The 13818-nt window shown below is 40.8% G+C and overlaps 1 protein-coding gene across 2 annotated transcripts in view; it reads left to right on the top strand.

Annotated features, from left to right (window-relative positions):
• The window catches only part of AACS (acetoacetyl-CoA synthetase), a 90998-nt gene that overhangs the window by 14150 nt on the left and 63030 nt on the right, over nucleotides 1-13818 (top strand). For both annotated transcript variants that reach the window (XM_075898472.2, XM_075898473.2), the window contains exons 3-4: nucleotides 897-1017; nucleotides 4872-4985. In XM_075898472.2, the coding sequence (XP_075754587.1) occupies nucleotides 897-1017; nucleotides 4872-4985 (235 nt within the window). The remainder of the gene's footprint in view (nucleotides 1-896; nucleotides 1018-4871; nucleotides 4986-13818) is intronic.

Genomic DNA, 13818 nt, shown 5'->3' with positions numbered 1-13818 from the left:
CGTTATTTCAGAATAATGGGCACACTCAACTGATGTGGAATCACAATTTCGGGATACTTTTGGTATCCCAAAATAACTCCGCAGTATAGCTGTAGCCGTAAGGTTAGAGGTAAATCTTTGTTGAATTCAGTGGGGGAGGGGAAACCCAGGGCACAAAATGTAAATACAAGTTTGCTTTGCTATGTGTTTCCACCTTTTTTTAAAATTTGAAGAGTAAAAAGCATGCTTTTTAGAAAGACTTTAGTTGTATACGGTCCAAGAAGTCTCACAAACTAGTCATAACTCATACTAAACCAATTAGCCATATGAACCTCAATCAATCTAGAACTCCAGACTGGCAGACAAACATTTTGAGTTCTGACCTTGGCTTGAACCCTGATTCTAGACTATGGCAGTGGGCAGGTGACTAAACTTCTGTGGCTGATGTAGCCTGTTTGCTCCTCTGGAGATTAGAGATGTAAGGGACTTGTCGAAGTCGACTATCTGATAAGCAAGCCTAGGCTTGAGTAGAGTCACTACTGAACTAGATGCTTCCCCCGCCCCCTTTGCTGCCTCTGTATCAGGGGAGTAGGGGCCGGTGCTGGGTGGGGTGCTGGCTTAAAAGCCCACTCCCCCAGCGCTGTCTCCACGGCAGGGTGGAGAGGCAGAGGTGCAGTAGGGGACCCAGGGGTTGTGCCGGGTCCCAGAGCAGATCCACAGCAAACCCCATTATTAACTAATAGGTTAGCGTACTACCTGCTATTGAACATCCCCTATTGGAGACTGGGAGTAATGATGCTTGACTGTTGCAAAGAGGTATTAGAATGATTTCACTAGCTAATGCCTGTAAAGTCCTCTGAAGATGAGGAGCTGCATGTTTTCCTAGTTTCCAAAGATGTCTGCTATTATTACTGCAGGTAGTTGATCCATCTAAGGGAATTGCCGATGTTCCAGAGTGGTTTAAAGGCAGTCGACTCAACTATGCAGAGAACCTTCTGAAGCATAAGGAAAAAGAAAAAATTGCTCTCTATGCAGCAAGTAAGTATTTAATTGTGATTTTATCTATTCTTCATTTGTGATAAAGTGAATTTGGCCAACTAAAATGAGCTTGCTGCTTTTTTTTTTTTTTTTTTTTTAAACTTGTGCTCCGCTGTGTCTCGATTAAACCTTGGGGTAAAGTTGACTTTGATAAAGGGGCAGGCAGAGAGAAATTCAGCCAGCATCTGCCCATATTTCCTACCGTGGACGAAGGTGAGATGTCTCAGAGGGGTAGCCGTGTTCATCTGTAACTTTAAAAACAAGTAGTTCTGTGGCACCTTAGAAATTAACAAAAATAGATATCAGGCATTTCCTGGGTAAAACCCACTTCATCAGATGATGAATCAGCTGTTTGTGGCATTCCAGCTCAGGTACTTGTAGTGCATGGGGCACAGACAGGTGGTTAATAGGGCTGAAGGTGGAACCCCAGTGGGCCACGGGCTACTGCGGATCATTGAGGTGAAGGAGGGCTACTTATTTGGCCCATTCCTGATGGCTCCTCCCTGCCCTAGGGACTGCTCAAGCTTTGCTGAACCAGGAATATGGTGGTGTTTTACTGTTTTTGGTTAGCACCATCAACCCTTTCATTTAATTGTCTCCTTCCAGCATGGTTGGGATTGCTATTATAAGTACTAGGATCTTTCTGATACCCTGATCTACTACCTTAGATATGGTCAGATTTGGGGAGTTTAAAATAATTTTTTGGTATTACAGAAAGAAAGGATTGGGGGGGAGGAGAACTCCAAACTTCAATGTGCAGGAACATTAAAGCTCAGTACTGATAAATCTTCCCCATTGTAACAGGGTACATTTTCAAGAAAATCAAAGTTTCAGGATAATGGATGGAATCCTTTATTAAGGGATGTTTATTTCTCTATTCATAAAATTGAGGTTTAGTTGTGATTTTTACAAAAATGCTGAACCAATGCTTGCTGCTTTTTAAGTCTTTAAATCACTAATAAACATCAAAGTGAATTATATGAACTGAGCTAGGGCAGGGAGAGTCCACCAGGAATGGGCCACAAGTAGCCCTCTTTCACCTCAGTGGGCCGCAGCAGCCCATAGGCCAGTGGGGTTCCACCTGCAGCCCTATTAACCACCTGTCTGTGCCTCATGCACTGCACTTACCTGTTCCTCCCCCCACCTGCCCAGAGCTGGAATGCCAGAAACAGCTGGAATGCAGCAGCTCCTATACATTTGAATGGGAACCGGCACTAGTGGAGTGCAAAGCAGTCCCCACTAGCATGAGTTCCCCTCTGGGAACTCCAGCTGATCCTGGGCTCCTGTGGTGTTGCCCCTTTGAAACACACAATTAATCGCGATTAATTTTTTAATCGCTTGATAGCCTTAATATATACAAAACAAACTGAATAGTGCAGTTCACTTTTTTCCTTTAAAAAGATCTAACCCCTTCTAGTCCCTCATGTATATCAGGTTTGTATCTTATTTTATCTCCTTCCCTCGCAATTTTTCGTACACATAACTGATAAGGAGATAATCTAATTCAGTGGCTCTTAACCTGGGGTGCACACATGCCCTTTCTGGGGGTGCGAGACATGGCAGATTTTTATCTTAGGTTTAAAACTGACCTACTTCAATGATTTTTAATAAGGGGTGAGAACATATTTTGAAAACCAAAGGGGGGTGTAGGCTGCAGTAAGGTTAAGAACCACTGATCTAATTTTAGGTGTGTGGTAGCTCCTTACTGAATTGTATTCTCAACTCTCTGTGTAGCGTTAGTCAGACCTAATCCTTCTACTGAGGACTGGCTGAGACACATGCGCCTTTAATTGCTTAATAATAATCAAAGACCCTGAACGCTTCAGTTATACAAAATACAATTTAAATTGTAGACTTGTTATTGGAATTGTAGAGTCTGGGTGGCATTCTTCTATTTTTGAATATGAACAATTATTTTTTTCCCCTTTAGATATATTGCTGATTACAATAAGTTAAAGCACAGACGAACCATCTGCAGTATGTATGCTAATTCAAAAGGACTAGTATTAGCAGCTGCCTTTAGTTTCTTCATTTAATTAAAACAAATATCTATAAAATCTATGCTGAGCTGAGAGAGTGGCAACATCTATAACCTGGTTAAGCTGCAACAAGAAGCTGTCTGGTAAAGTGTGATTAAAAATGAGACTTTTGTGTAGTTGAATATTCAGAAATCAACTCATCACTTAGATTTTTGCTTAAGAGCTTTAGAAATATTTTCCATGTATTAAAAAAAATGCAGTTGTTTTCAAACTCTCTGCAATGGCTGCAAGGCAAACAGCAGTAGGTAAATCTGTGAAATCGACGTGACTCTCGTCTCAGTGAAAAAGTTAAGCAAAATGGTGTAATTAGTGAAAGGAAAATAACTTCTAAAATTCTTTCAGCTCTAACAATATAAGCAATTACTAGTTGGTTAACATATGATGTCACTTATGTAGTGATTAGCTTTGTTTGTTCTGTTAGGTGTATCACTTTGCTTAGCTTAACTCCATGAAACGTCAGCAGAGAAAATATTTCCTGGATGTCAGGATAGTTTTCTAAAACATCGTTATAAATCTACACTATTATTGATTTTCATCATGGACAAGTACTGTGTGAATGCCATGAGTATCAGTACTGGGAGTATTGAGTTGCATCTGCATCTCTATTCCAGACCATTTTCTGTGTATAATCCTTTTAAGTAGTCTTAAATCAGTATATTTGAACTTCTCACTGCTGTGTCAGAATGGAGCTTTGGGAATGTGGTGGTTTTTAGCAGTCACTGGTGGTAATCTTGTAGAATGACAGATTATTAAATGCAACTTTTATTAATGTCTGCCCTTCTACACAGACCTTTAATTTGGATTGTATCTTGGCTCTGGTAAGATTTCACACATTTGGCTGTGTGCTTTTCTTCCTCTTGCAAGGTTAGCTGCTGATGGACTCTACTTCAGTAGTCTATGGGCAGCTAAACTTGCCAAAAAAAAAAAAAAAAAAGCAAATATACTCTACTATAGCAGTTACACTGAGTAAAGCCAGTTTTCTAGTATACACACTATAAGACTCAACATCATTAGTGCAATTTAATTGCCCCAATCCTGGCCTTGTTTATATTTGTTAAGAATTCTAGGCCTTTGATACAGACGGGGGAGCCAAGAGAAGACAATTACAATTCATAACTCTTAGACATTTAGTTATATTATTTAGCCAATTTATTAAGGCCTTTTGTAACACCTGGCCTTGAATATAAAAAAATTAAAACTCCTGACAGTTTCTCTTGTGAGATTAAACCTGGTCCAGATTAACATAATTGCATTGGAGATGTGCCAAGAAGAAAATTCTGCTGTATTTTTGGGGATCCTAAAATGCTAGGTGTCCCAAAGTAGATCCTAACTGAAACATAAATAACAGTATCAGACATTTCTTTAATCACACAATGACAGGAAAATTTAAATAAAATTTAACTTTAACAAACACCTGATTTTTTTTTTGTTTTGTTTTTTGTTGTTTGTTAGCTTTAAGAAAATCGGACAGCAGACTTTTCTAGGTCAGAATGGCACGGGAAAGTTTATGCTAGAAATTTTAAACAAATGCTCTCTGACTCTTGCCTAGCTACAATCAACAATTTACAGTTATACAATCCTGCCCTGTAGGGAGTGAATCCTATCCATTAATACAGAGGCCTTATTACAACAGGCTTTGCCCAGGATAAGAATATTGTTCAAGGCTAGTGTTAACAATAGTCAGAGCTTTTTCCTCAAAATAGCATTTTAATCTCTGTTTCCCTCAGGATGAATACTTTGCAGTGTACCGCAGTGATTCTTAGATTGCAGTGTACCGTTTCTAATTGATTTCTGTTGTAAACCTTGTTTCTTCAGAGGAAGGCAAAGAAGAAATCTTGAAAGTCACTTTTGAAGAACTAAGACAGGACGTTGCTTTGTATGCTTCAGCCATGAGGAAAATGGGAGTGAAAATAGGAGACAGAGTTGTTGGTAAGTAAACTTTTGGACAGGGCTGGTGAGGAAATATCCCTGAAGTAAAAGAAGTGAGTTGTTGGACATACAAATATAGGAGAAGCACACCAAAGAAAAGACCCTTGTGCTGGTTCATTTATATTGCTATGAATTATGGTTCTGGAGGGATGGAAACTGGTTCAGCCTCATGTTTTTGGTCTCAAGAGGAAAAAGTAAATGATTTTATTCATAACTTTATACTGAGGGCTGTTTCACAACTTAATAAGCCCTCTGTTGAAGTCAAAAGTGAGCAAGATGTAAACAGCCAACTGGTGATTCTGTTAGCAATTGGAGCATGTTAATATTCTCATTGAACTCTCTGCTATTATGTCTTTATTTTGTACCTTTTTTTGTCTCATGAACAAAATTTTGGCAAGTGTTATGCAAGCTTCTCTTGTTCCACTGTCAGCATACCTCATTGGTGATTTTTTTTTTTTTTTTTTTTTTTTTTTTTTGCATTCAGTTTTCTGATCTGTATAGTATGTCTGAAATATGAGTTTGATCTTTGAATTGTGGAACCCTACCTCTGTTAACACATTGCATGTCATGCTAACTATACAGGCAGTCCCCGAGTTACATAAGTCGGATCCGCGGTTACGAACGGGGCCCTCCCTCTCCCTGGTCTCCAGCAGACCAGGGAGAGGAAGCAAAGCGGCGGAACACGCGGGCAGCGGACAGCCCAGACGCGTCTGTGCTGTCCGCGTGTTTCACCGCTTTGCTCCCTGTCCCCCTGGTCTGCAGACCAGGGGGACGGGGAGCAAAGCAGAGCAAAGCCGCGGAGCCTGGGGTTCTTAAGTTGAATCTGTATGTAAGTCAGAACTGGCGTCCAGATTCAGCCACTGTTGAAACTGATCAGTTTCAGCAGCGGCTGAATCTGGACGCCAGTTCCGACTTACATACAGATTCAACTTAAGAACAAACATACAGTCCCTATCTTGTACGTAACCCAGGGACTGCCTGTACTTGCAAAAATGATGCACAGTTCTTTCATCTTAGAAGATCTGGGTTCAAATTCTTGCATGTGCTCCACTGCCCATCACCAGGCACATCTTAACATTCAATGTACTGTTATGCCACCGCTGCCATCACTCCCAATTCTGAGATGTCTCTTGAGCAGTACTGGAGAACTATGATAAACTTGCATGTTGGTCTTGGGGAGAGGAGTCATAAGTGAGAGTGAGTTTAATTAGTTAAGTGAGCATCAAACCCAGATCTTCAGATAATATTTATCATTATTTACATTGCACTAATGGTAATTCCAAAATCTATAAATGGAAGTAGAGATGAGATCCATGCCTCAAACCTTTTAACTCTAAATGGAACATATACTGTAATATAGGTCAGATAACTGGACCTTCAACTGATGTATCAGCCTCTCCCGTAGTGAGAGGGAAGGGCCCTTATTTAATAATACAAGAAAAAATACTAAGGCCTTAGTTGTATGAAAAGCCTGTCAAATTCATTGGAACTTTTGCATGATTAAGATTTTACATTTACATTTTACATGATTTACATTTTATCCTGGTGGTGTCAGGTGCACTTGCATCTGTATGGTTACCATTCCACCATTTATTTGGGGCATAGAATATCTAACAAGCACAGGCCACGTATGAACTCAGTTCAGGCTTTCCTCTTGCTACTGATTATCACTCCTGCAACTAGTCAAGTCAGTAAAAGTAACAGGAACCTAAACTAATAAAACATGGTTAACTCCAAGCATTAGTGTCCCAATCCTGCAGTCCTAGCATGAGACTCTTCTCATTGGCTTCATCTGGAGGCTTGAATCTTAAGAACTATGACAGGAGGCATATATTGGAATTTCTTTTCTTGTGTTTCGAAAGTAGTAAAAATAGCAAATAAAATTGAAAATTTTAGGAAGAAATACTTGAGTAATCGTGGAAAGAGCAAAATGTTTAATTTCAAGACAGTTTTATTTTTGATACAGATGAATTAATAATTTATCTTCACCTTACTGGGGTCATTCTGTTTACATGTTTTATTCCTTTCTCTTCATAAACCCACTTTTTAATAGCCGTTCAAATTATCTCTCAAGCTATTTCTGCCAACTTAAATTGATCTTCAAAATCAGCGCAAAGGGAGTGTCTCTTCCATTATACTGGCTACATTTTTGATGTAAAGATCTTAGATGCACCAAAAAACCCAATTTTTTTCCTCAAGACTATGCAAAACACTAACAGAGGTTCCTATATGAAGAACAGGTATTTCAAGGGAAACTACATAGGAATCAGTGTCATACATGCTTCCTTATTGCAACCCTAAGAAAAATGGTCCTTTTAGTGATTTATGGCCTGACTTCAAATCCTGAGCATCTAGGAGTTCGTGTCTGACCTTTAATTTTGGGCATCTTATTACATGTGTTTTTTTCAAAATGCCTTTTCCAAATAATAAGGTCAGTTGGATTCAGATTCCAGAACAACAACAAAATAGGAATGGGCTGGGTCAGAACTCTTATGGGAGACCTTCAAAGAGAATCCTAATGTACTGAAGGAAGTGGTGGTGATGCAACTGAATGCAGTCTACTAAGTTAGTACAGAGCCAGTGACCTGTTGCAGTGTTAGGGTGCATTGGTGAAATGAGAGCCTGATATGTACTTTCCAAAGATGAGCTGAGTTTTCACAGAAATAGGGAAGTTAAATAACTACATGGCCTTGGTCAAATTCCAGTTGGTATCTAAGTCTTGGAAAGCATCTTCCTTTTTGATAGATGTGTGGAGGGGAGAATGAGATGTCAGTTAATATTTAAAACTACATGTACTCTACTACTACCTTTATAATCAGCTTGGACCTTTGATTGCCTAGCTTCATGTGTTACCCCAGCAATTTATAAAGTGTTACAATTCCTGTCGTAAAATGATATTAGATAGTGGTCTGTTAAACAGCAGTGCACTTCATTGGCATGGTGAGTGATGTGTATGTGTGAATTAGTTAGATGAAAGCTCATCCAGAAAGCTGAGCTCTTAAACCAGAGAACACGATCTATTATCCTATAAAGATGTGCTATGAAGCAAATAATTAATTGCTCTCCATGATGTACAAAAGCAACTTCAAAATAACTCAAAGTATTATATTTTTAATTTTTATATTAGAAAAGGAAGTCTGGTCTTGGCCCTTTCCCTCCCTCCCCTCAAGAATTTTGGCAATCTGTGGAGGGACTGAATTATGACATGAGTGCTGGAGGCTGAAATGAAGGTGGCAGCTGTCCAAATTCTCACTAGAAGATGAGGAGGTATTGAGTATGAATCTGGGAAAGCTGCAGCTCAGATGTTCACACCCACGTGCAATATCCTGTCCACGTCCTCCCAAAGATTGCCACAGTCCACCAAGACCTAACCTGTTTCAAATATTAAAAATAGCATGTAGAAAACCTTTAGTTTGGCCAACCAGCTTTCTATGTTTAAGAACAGCAGTAATGGGCATATTTTTTTCCCCTCTTAGCTATTGTTTCAGATGGGAAGAAGTGCTTTCTGAATGAATGTTAATTAATGCTTTCAATCACCCTCCTGTGATTTGGATGTCATTCTGTGATTTGGATGTCATTCTGGCTCCAGACTCCCTCTTGATCTGCAACCACAGTAGCACAGTTTTGGAGTGTTAGAATTGTAATTGCTTGGAAGCCTAATCTATGAGAGAGTAACCAGCCCATCCAGTTGACATGTTTTTGTAAATGTTTTATTTTTGCCTAGTTGTATCTTGGACTTCAAGCTCTTCAGCATAGGTAAAATGCTCTAAGTACAATGAACACTTGCATCACTACAATAATAAACATGAAGATGGGTGAAAAAAGGCAGCACTCTCAGGGCTTTCTCCTTCAGTTTCTGATCATTATTGATCAATAAGGATGTGAAGTCCTGTTCAGTTGGTTAACTGATTAAACAAGGGTGGGCAGGGTTGGAGTGGCCCCACCTCCCCGGCCGCAGGCTGCTCAGGGTCACCTGGAGTGGCCCCAACAGATTAGCTGTAACCAGTAAGAATGCTTATTGGTTAACTATATACATCTCTATTGCTGGATGTACTTAAAAGCTTAGTTGTGAGGAAAAGACACTTGCAAGCAAGCATTGCTTACCACTGGCTGTGGTAACATCTACCTTTTTTGTCTGGGGATGTTTTGCAGGCCTACTGGGATCTTAAAGGAGGTCATGGAAGCTACCATTAGTACATACAGCATGAAAATAAACTGAGGGTCCCACCTGACTAATTCTGATTATACTGATCTTGTGTTAACCCATGGTCCTTCTGCCACTTGAGTACCACTATTAATGTAGAGCAGGAAATAGCTCTAGCTGGCAAATAATTATGATATCAGGAATAAAATAATGTCCAATTTATTTTTATTTCTTAACTCTGAGTAAATTACTTTTACTGTGCTCCTGTAGAAGGTCTTATCAACCAACAAACTCTCAACTGTATTCAACAAAAGAGCGTTGCATTATATTGTTTAAAGCTAGTACAAGTTGCTAGGGCTAATACAATGTTTAATAGTCTTCACAACAGTAATTGGTGAAGTACTACATTTTGCAGCATTTGCACTGAATGAATTTTACAGGTCAACTTAAGTCCATTTCAAGGCAAAATGAATTTTACAAGCTAATTGTAAACTTCACTGTATCCTTGAAATTGACTAAGATTGCTTTTTGTATTTAAAGACTTTAGAGACTTTAAGTAAATTAAAATCCATTGTGTGGGGCATTTTCACTCTCTCCCCACAGTCATGGGTCCTCAGCTACAGATGGAGACTGAATGACAGGGACAGACTTTCCTCTTGCTTCTAGCAGCAAGGGTAGTTTCCTCCTTGCCTACTGACTTCAGCTGTGTGGTAGGAGAAGGCAGGAAATGTGGTAGGAGCATGCAAGCTGGCTCACTAAACATGCTGGACATTTCATGGTAGTAGAAGAGTGACCTGGTTAGTTTAACCAATATCTCTCTCATCTGGGTTCTACCATGTAAGAAGTGTTACCTTCCCAGGCATAGCAGAGTTTCAGTTCTCCTGCCAACTGAATCTCTGTGGCAAGACCCCCAAAGCTTGTAGCATGTGGGCCAGCTCCTACGTCCTCTCTACCCAGAGTACCTGGGGTAGCTTGCTTGGGATGAACTTATGGAAAGGATTAAGTAATACAGTTGCCTGAGATAGCAGGGGATTGGATTTGATCCAGGCTGTCCTTGACAGTTGTGTATTCTTTAGCTTCTTAGGTTTTTCCAACCTACATAGGTTATAAATATGGTATTAAACCATGAGACATGAGAAAATAATACTGTTGCTCATGCTGAGTTTTGTTTTCCATCACTATCAAGTGAGTTCACCAGAACCTGATTTCACATAGTTCTTTGTGTAGTGCAGTTACAGGAAAAAGGGACATTAGTCTGAAATTTCCTCTTGGCTGCTCAGGATTTGTTTAGATGGATCTGCACTCTTTTCCTAATGTCATCTTCAGTGCTTACTCTCCTCAAAATCAAATGGAGTGAAGTGACTACCTTTTTGTGAATCTGGCCCTACTTAGGTGATTGTAAAAATGCTACTTTCTCTCTCAACAGATTGGCCCTTTTTTTTAAACTTAGCCTTGCAGATCCAGTACAGCTGATTCTGTTCTTTTCTGGGTATCAGTAAAAACTGTCTGACCAGGTATCAGTCACTTACAACTGTGCAAACCTTCTAAAAAAGCATGAGGGAATTCAAAGGACATTAAGGAGCTCATGATTTGAAAGCAGTAAGTTGCACAGATGTGGCCCTGCAGGATCTTTTACTGATGGTGATTTGAAAGCCAGGGTGTTTCTACTAAAACCCCCGCAACTCAAGGTGAACCTGTTTATACAAGCCTTTTTCCAAGCACTTGATTTTGAAACTGCGACATAGCTAACATAAGGCTAGATGGTACTGTGTTTGGAGAGTGATGTATCAATGTGGAGCCGCACTTTAAATTCAGAGCCATTCTGCAATATAGGAGGGGTGGGGAAAGCCCAACAAGTTGATCAGACTTTACTCCTCTGATACAAGGAGGGGAGCCACACAGATTGGGCTGCATAATTTGTGTTAAACGTATTGGCAATTTAGTCTGGCATCCAATCAAAAGAACAGTCTAAGATGAAAGGTTTGATTGCAGCCTCCCTGCCAATTTACAGCTGCAAATAAAAAAAATTAAGTATTTAAGAAAAGCCTTATATGTAGGTCCTGTTGAGACACTTTCACTGAAAACAATGGGAGGAGAAAGTGTATGTTGTATAATAGACTTTCAAGCTATATTGTATGGTGGGCCCTTGAGTGTGTTGAGGTGTTCTCTGGAGCAGCATCTGGTGCTGCAGAAATATCTGTGTTTTCAGACATGTCTAGTTTGCTGTGATGGTATCTAATGTGCATTTGTGTAGCTGTGTAACTGCTGGATTTATTTTAGTGATTACATGTTGGGGAGGTCAGGTAGAAGTTGGTGCTTGTGGAGAGTCAGCTTCCCCCTGAGCATGAGGTCCCTTCTCTCGCCCCCACCCTTGGTCTGTGGGGAGAGAGGGGCAGGAAGCCAGCACATGCATAGCAGCTCCCTTTGCCCCCCCGCACTGCTCCCTCCTATGGGAAGCAGTAGTGCAGAGTAAAGGCAGGTGGTTCGATGGGGGCAGATACACGCAGAGTGCTGGCTTGAAAGCTGGCTTCCCACATGTACAGTCTCCCGCCTGCACCCCTCCGTGCGCTGTTGCCTCTCTATCATGCTGCAGCGCACAGGGGCAGGTGGCTCTATGGGGAGCTGGAGTTTAAGACCCCTTTCCTCCTTTCCACATGAGCACCGGTTCCCACCTGCTCCCCTCCCCCCTGCTTCTACTTTTGATACAGAGGCAGCAAGAGGTGGGATATGTGTAGTCATTAAAATTAACTGATAAGGCCAGGCTTATCAGTTAATTATGTAAATGCTAACATCCCTAGTGTCTTAAAACTCTTTGGGATTGTGGAGCACAATTTGTTACTGATAAACATAAAAATATACCATACAGAATGAGTGGGCAGGCATGAGAATCAATGTTTACTCTGTTTTCTATCCATTTGTAGAATAAAACTTGCTTTGTGCAGAGATGTGAGGATGTGTCTCACCAGTAGAAACACATCTTCCTGGCTGTTGGTGTTCTGGGTGCTCTGCTAATCAGCTAGGTGGCCTCTGAATCTCTCATCAGTGGCTGCCCAAGCTTATAGGGAACCCTGTGGGAAAGAGCAGACAGGTGTTAGCTCCTTATACTGAGAATTTTGGGCAGTCTTCTTAATTCTCTGGCATGTAACCAAATGGTGGCATTGCTGTAAGGATGATTTGGGCTTGGGAAGGAGAGAGCCAAGTAGATTTCTAACTTTTAAAAAGTAGTTCTGCTATATGAGCACCTTTTGAAAGTATGGTAAGACTCAGTGTTCCTTAGCCCTGATCCCAAGGGCAAGAGCATGAGTCTATTAAATGAGCCTTTATGCCTTTGAGCATGTGACTTGTAATATGAATAATCAAAGTCAAACATGGTAGAAACCAATGAAAACTTTATGTAGGCCAGTGTGAAGAGATTCAGTTTTGATGTATTCTCTGAGACTTGTAGCAACAGTCCAGAACTCCCTGTGTCAAGGCGCATAATCTCTGATCAAGCAGTAAACGTGATGTTCCTTAACTAATGGCAAAAAGCACAATTATCCATAAATTACTGGTCAAGTCTGTTTAACATGGCACACTGCTGTGATATGAAGGGTGATGCAGAAACATCTGTCTGCATCAGACACTTCATGCTTTCCCTTCCAAGCAAATTTAAATCACACAAGCTAGAAACAGACAATAAAACAAACAACTTCATCCTAGTGTATGCCTAAAATTACCAATACCAATAAGTATTAGTTAAAGTTTAAAAACACACACATTTTTGGGGCTGTGTTTTCAGAAATCCCACAGAGCAAGGATTGCTCTCCTCTCTTTTGTAAAGTGGTTCATTTCACTTGTTAAGAAATGGTAGTTTACTGCATTGTAAATTGAACCCATCAAAATGAATGGAAGCTGCAGGTACTTGGCATCTTTGAAAACCTGATCCTCTAAAGAGCATTTTTGTAATTATATGTAGAGTTGTACCAAATTCATGATCCATTTTTGTAAATTTCAGTTGTAGCATTTAAAAAAAAATGTCATGGAGTTGTACCAAAGCGTGAATATATTTTGCCATTATTCAATAAACATGGAAAGCCCTTAAATCAGCATTTATCAAACTGGGATTCCTGACCCAAATGGACTGGAAAACTATTGGGGTAGCAATACTGAGAACTGGGTAGCTGGGGCTGGGCAGCTGCTGGACTAATACTAAACCAGGGATGGGCAAAAGGACCTCTGTGGGCTGGATCCATGGAGGCCCTGTTGCTCCTCTGCCCCCAGGCCCTGATTGATCTGGGGGTGGAGAAGTGTGCCAAGCCTCTTCCAGGGCATGGATGCCTAGTGGGAAGGAGGGGCAAAGGGGCTCCCCCATCCTTTCACCAATCATGGTCTGGAGGTGGGGTAACCTTGCCCCTCCTGTTTAGGGATGACCCCTTCTGGGGTGGCCTGGGGCTATTTCAAAAATGTTTCAAGTGGCCCCCGGGCAAAAATTATTGCCCTCTCCGTACTAAACTCTGAAGGTAGCACTGCTACCAAGAGCAGTGCAGCCTTCACAGCTGGATTCCTGGACATCAGCTGCTGCTCTCCGACCACCCAGCTTTGTCAGAAGCACAGAAGTAAGGGGGGCAATACTCCAATCCCTTTACTAGAGGCTTGAAGGCCTCCTTTTGGGTCAGGACTTTCAGTTCGAGAAACGCTTTATACATACTT

This window comes from Pelodiscus sinensis, chromosome Z, assembly GCF_052426305.1.
Source record: "Pelodiscus sinensis isolate ZL-2025 chromosome Z, ASM5242630v1, whole genome shotgun sequence".
In the NCBI taxonomy this organism is placed as follows: domain Eukaryota; kingdom Metazoa; phylum Chordata; order Testudines; family Trionychidae; genus Pelodiscus; species Pelodiscus sinensis.
This window is presented reverse-complemented; position numbering and strand designations above follow the sequence as displayed.